The following is a 4,901-nucleotide window of genomic DNA, read 5'->3' as shown; positions in this document are numbered from 1 at the left end:
TAAAAATTTTTCCTGCCTTAAATATTATCGATAAATTACTCGACTTCAAATCTATTCAACACTAGCTTCTTAAATTTGAAAACCATAAAAATTCAAAGTAAAAGAGAAACGTGTTTGACATTTTCGTATGCAGTTGTAAATATTTCAGAAGGCATAGTTTAATAAAATTTTATGGTGGAGAAGGGAAAAAATAAGAAACTCAAAATTCTAAATCATTAGTAAAATGGTAGAAGTAAGTACGAAATGCAAAAAAAAAATCATTACAAACCGCTTAACTTCACATTTCGCTTTTGCGTGATAGAATTATTGCAACAATGGAAGCACACGACGGAGTTTCCGCAGCAGCAGCGAACAACGCGGCTTTGATTGCAGGCCACAGGTAATGGCGGCTGTCTTTAAAAATCAACACCACAAAAGTTACACGCGATTTTCACACCTCCTCTCGCACACAGTTGCAGCAAAAAGCATTGTCGCTGCGAAACAGTTGCAGCGGACCTTCCACATCTGCAGCAGCAGCGGCAGCGTCAGCGCTAGAAAGTTACAATAACAGCAATTGCGCGCCGCCCAAGGTGAGTGCGTGTCAAACCACAAAATCTCGACACATTTGCATTCGTGTTCGCTCAAATGCCACTACTATTCACAGCCGCAAACATCGTCATCGCCGATACGTTACAGCTTGGGAGCCCAGCCAAAGATGCGCACATTTTGCTTGGAAACAGGCGCTGGTATGCTTACACCGGCAATGGCGGCAACAACGTCACAGGTGAGTAAGAACTGTCGAAATTGCGAAATTGCGAAATTGCGAAACTGCGTCGCAAATTGAAGCGCAAAAATTAAAAATTCAGCGCCTACCTTCAATCACAATTTAATGCCACCACCTCAATTCGAATTCAAACTTAGACACCGTACCCGATGTCACGCAACAGTTGTCGGCCATCGGCTGCATCTCTAATACGGGATCCTTGCATCAGCCTAAGCAGAAATTCGAATGCATCTTGTTGTTGCTGCCCACACTGCGGCAAACCACAAGACCCTACGCAAGCGGCACCACTAACGCCGCCGCCGCCGCCACCACCTTTTCAGCTACCAAAGCGCACACTGCCATGTAGACCAAAGCCACAGCCACCAAAGGAGGAGAAGCCGTCACGTAAGTGTGCGAAAGGGGGAGGGAGGGCTTTTTTTTTTTTTGATTATGGGAGTGTGTTGTCAGTTATTCTACAAACTCTTAAGCGTATGCGTACAAATCTCGCACACATATTTCCGTTACAGCCGAGACGGAATTCAAGTGCCGCATGCGAAAATTGCAACTGGAAAATTTGGTCAAAGACCAATACTGTCCCGGTGTCATACAGAGTACAATCGACTGTGAAGAGGACTTCAATGAAATATCGTTTCGTTTGGTATTCGGTTGCAATCCACCGCCCTGCACGCTACCGCCAGTCGAACCAATTTCTCTGTTGGAGGCGCTTTGTATGCGTATCGAATTGGAGCGTTGTTTGCTCAACAATGAGGCATCCTATGCGGAGGCGAGGCGAGAGTCGAGACGTGACTCGCCGGAGATGGATGAGTAAGTGCGCGTTTGTTAGTTAACTTAACAAGTGTTAGGAGTGCGCCATCCTCGTCACGTTGTTTCTTTTTAATTGACAGAGTGGACGCTTTTTTCGATAAAAAGTATAAAACGCCATTGAATGAAGCGCTGTCGAGTTTACTGAAGGCGGAAAGGTATTTCAGTATGGAAAACCCGAATGAGGTAAGCAAATTATGCAGGCATTTGATAAGCTTTAAATGCTCTCAGTAGGAAAATATAATAGTACAATATATGTACACACATAAGGCTAGGTTAGTTTAAGATGGTTGCCTCTTGTCAGGGAGCTCACTTAGACCGTTAGCGCTGGTCGTTTGCGTTACCGCAGCGACTAATAACTGCTAAGTTAAAGCGATAATCACCCCGTGCCGAGAACGAAGTTTCGCAAGCGACAGATGTTTGTCTCGGAGAGCTTCTCCGAACGAACATAACTGCGTCGGCCGCAATTTAGCAGAAGCTGAGCAGTCTTGGAGGAAGTTTTGAGATGATTCCACCTCATAGTCTTAGATGCCGCTGTGGAAAAAGTGGTGTGTTGTAATATTTAATATCGCTGCCAGTACACCCACCACAATCAAAGAGATCCGGCTTTGAAGCTTTAGGAGATCCCTGGGAGAACCCTGACTTGACCTCAGGCCCATCTTTCCAAGAGAAGTTCTGAAATAGTTAAGAAAACTCCTAACCTCTTCCTTCTTGGCAAGGGTGTCACCTCTGGCCAGTTCAGCAGCCTGCGATATCGTCATGGATTGGCACCCAGACCAGTCCGACAAGATAATTTGTACTGCAACACAATTAAAAGTGAATTAAGGCATTCCACAAAAAGCTTCGAGCGTACCGCAAGTGCGCCCGGGGCTCTTATTACCGCCTGGCTGATTGATAGATGTTAACATCCCTTAACGCGATGGCGCACAATACCAACCAATCGGCTGCTTCCTGAATACTCGTACCAGCAACCTCCGACTGCAAAACACTACGGCGATCTGGAAACCTAAAGTTAAGGTTGCTGGAAAGCTCCCTGGAGAAGACCTCTTCACCGACCCTTCCGTCAAGCTTCGACCCATCCGCGTAAAGGATCACTGACTTTTTCCAAGCACTGTCCCACGTCCACTCATCCCTCGATTTTATGTGCGTGGAGAAAGAGCCAGCTGATACCAGGCTAGATACGCAATAATCCGTGTTATCACGCATGAAATCGAAGCTTCCGAGACGAATCCAGACCACGAGTTAGTCAGGCAACCGGTGTCCCTAAATCTGACTGTCACCATTGCTGCAGCCGCATTAGCTGCAATATCGGCAGGCGCTATGTTAGGTATGGTTAGGTGGGGCTCCTTATACCTCCTAGTGCTTAAAACGAGTTTCCGCAGTTCGCAGACCATCAAATCACCAGGGTAAAGTATCGTTGAGTTAAGACGCAGATGGTATCCACAAATTTCCCCCATACTAAAAGTTCCACATCATCTGCATAGGAAATTGCGAAGGGGCAAGAGGAAAGAACCCTGGTCAGCCCCTTTTTACCCTACGATGGACGGTGGCGCCACCCTATTCCGCCGGGAAAACTGGATCATGGATTATGCGGTGTATCAGCCTGCCAGGGTCAGCTTTGACTACGAGCTTACTCAGGGACCTGACTATTGCCCCCGGTAGTACGTTGTAAAGTCTTTATGTATGAATAGGAACCTCGTAATTACAAACTGGGCATGTTTTTTTTAATATACATATCGCCTCGACTTCAGCCTAATTGGCTTTTTTATTCCGGTATCATATACGGTATTTCTACGATAAGGGGTAAGTATTAGGTTCGGTGGCAGTTTCTTATGGATCAAGACCTTTATGCCCGTTGTAGATGAATATGTTTCTATCAGTAATTTCTGGTAAGAATTGAATTGGTTATCAGAACGTCTAGACTCTTTAGATTAAGAGAAGACTTTGAACGTTAAGCATTCTTAGTACTAGTGTACTGTAGCACTTCTTCAATACAGCCAAGACCAGAAACTAGTCGATAAAGATCACAGAAAAGTTAATTGGTAAAATGAAAACGCCTCTTTGTGCTAAGAATTCTCCAACATCATATTAAAGAAATCACACGAAAGGTTTGGTCTGAAACGGGTCGGATAGGTTCTTCCCAATTATAATGGAGCGTGTGGTGTTGCTCAACGTCATTTTACACAGCCGTATCAGTTTCGCGGGGATACCAGATTTAGGCACAACTTCATTGGCGTGCTGTGAATATCTGATCTATGGTGGATTTTTCAGGTCTAAAGCCACACTGACAAGGCCCAATCAGTACGGTGACGGTGGGCGGCAATCTTTCACTCAATACCCTCGATAAAACCTGGTTCCAGTTGCTTTAAAGGCTGATCTCGCGGTAGTTGGCGCGTATGGTGGGGTCGCCTCTATTGTGGATCGGGCAAAGCACACTTAAATTCCAGTCGTCGGCCATCCGTTCATCTGACCACATTCTGTTTAAGAGACGTCAGCTCCTCGCCGACGTACTTGAATAGCTCGGCGGACAGGTCGTGCAGCCCCAGCATATTTGTTGTTTTCAGACGCGTAATCGCTATTCGTACCGCGTCATAGTCAGGTGCTTGTCATCGTGGACTGAGGGCTCATGGTCATCTTCGCCACTACTTTTAGTGCGGTTACCATTCAGCTGGGTGGAAAAGTGTTTCGTCCATGCTCTAAGTACGTTTAGGATATCGGTCACTAGGTCACCACGGTTTTTCTTGCAGGAGTTTCCGCTTGTCTTGAAACAATGCGTACGTCGCCTAACTCTTACAGAAAATTTATTTTATTTTACCTAAATTTTTTTTATTTTATCATAATTCTATTCCAGTACTTAAAATTATTTGTATTTTTTATTTTATCTCATTTTAGCCTCTTTTATATTATTTTAATCCCCAAAACCTAATCGACCGCAAAATCTATTTTCCAATTTCAGAATGCACTCAGAATGAATGCACAAATCGATAAGACCAGTATCTGCCTGCCAAATAGCTCCCTCAAAATTACCGCCTACACAGGCATTACAAAACCAAATGAGTAACCGGATATGTTGAAATTTGTGCAAATTTAGATAAGTGTTGCATAATTGATTACAATAATTTGTGAATACTCATATACATACATACAGATGTATCACAAAAGCAAATTAATTAAAAATGTTTACATTATTAAGTTGAGAGCAGTGGCTGCCACCTATAAGCTAATTTATGCAACGTACACACTTTTTGGAAGCCTAACGACCACCCCAATTCCAGCCCAAATATGCGTTATTGTAAAAATGTATGTATGTAAGTACCATAAATGTATAAGAACATAG

The 4,901-nt window shown here is 44.0% G+C and overlaps 1 protein-coding gene across 1 annotated transcript; it reads left to right on the top strand.

Moving 5' to 3' along the window:
* Window positions 1-223: 223 nt before the first annotated feature.
* Window positions 224-4,625, top strand: LOC118747049. The gene is made up of 8 exons (XM_036481040.1): window positions 224-232; window positions 302-379; window positions 453-575; window positions 644-763; window positions 901-1,147; window positions 1,270-1,567; window positions 1,648-1,750; window positions 4,521-4,625. Exons 1-8 carry the CDS (start codon window positions 224-226, stop codon window positions 4,623-4,625), a joined length of 1,083 nt encoding a protein of 360 aa, XP_036336933.1.
* Window positions 4,626-4,901: the final 276 nt, after the last annotated feature.

This window comes from Rhagoletis pomonella, unplaced genomic scaffold (assembly GCF_013731165.1).
Source record: "Rhagoletis pomonella isolate Grant_MI unplaced genomic scaffold, Rhpom_1.0 Rhpom_scaffold_00011, whole genome shotgun sequence".
In the NCBI taxonomy this organism is placed as follows: domain Eukaryota; kingdom Metazoa; phylum Arthropoda; class Insecta; order Diptera; family Tephritidae; genus Rhagoletis; species Rhagoletis pomonella.
This window is presented reverse-complemented; position numbering and strand designations above follow the sequence as displayed.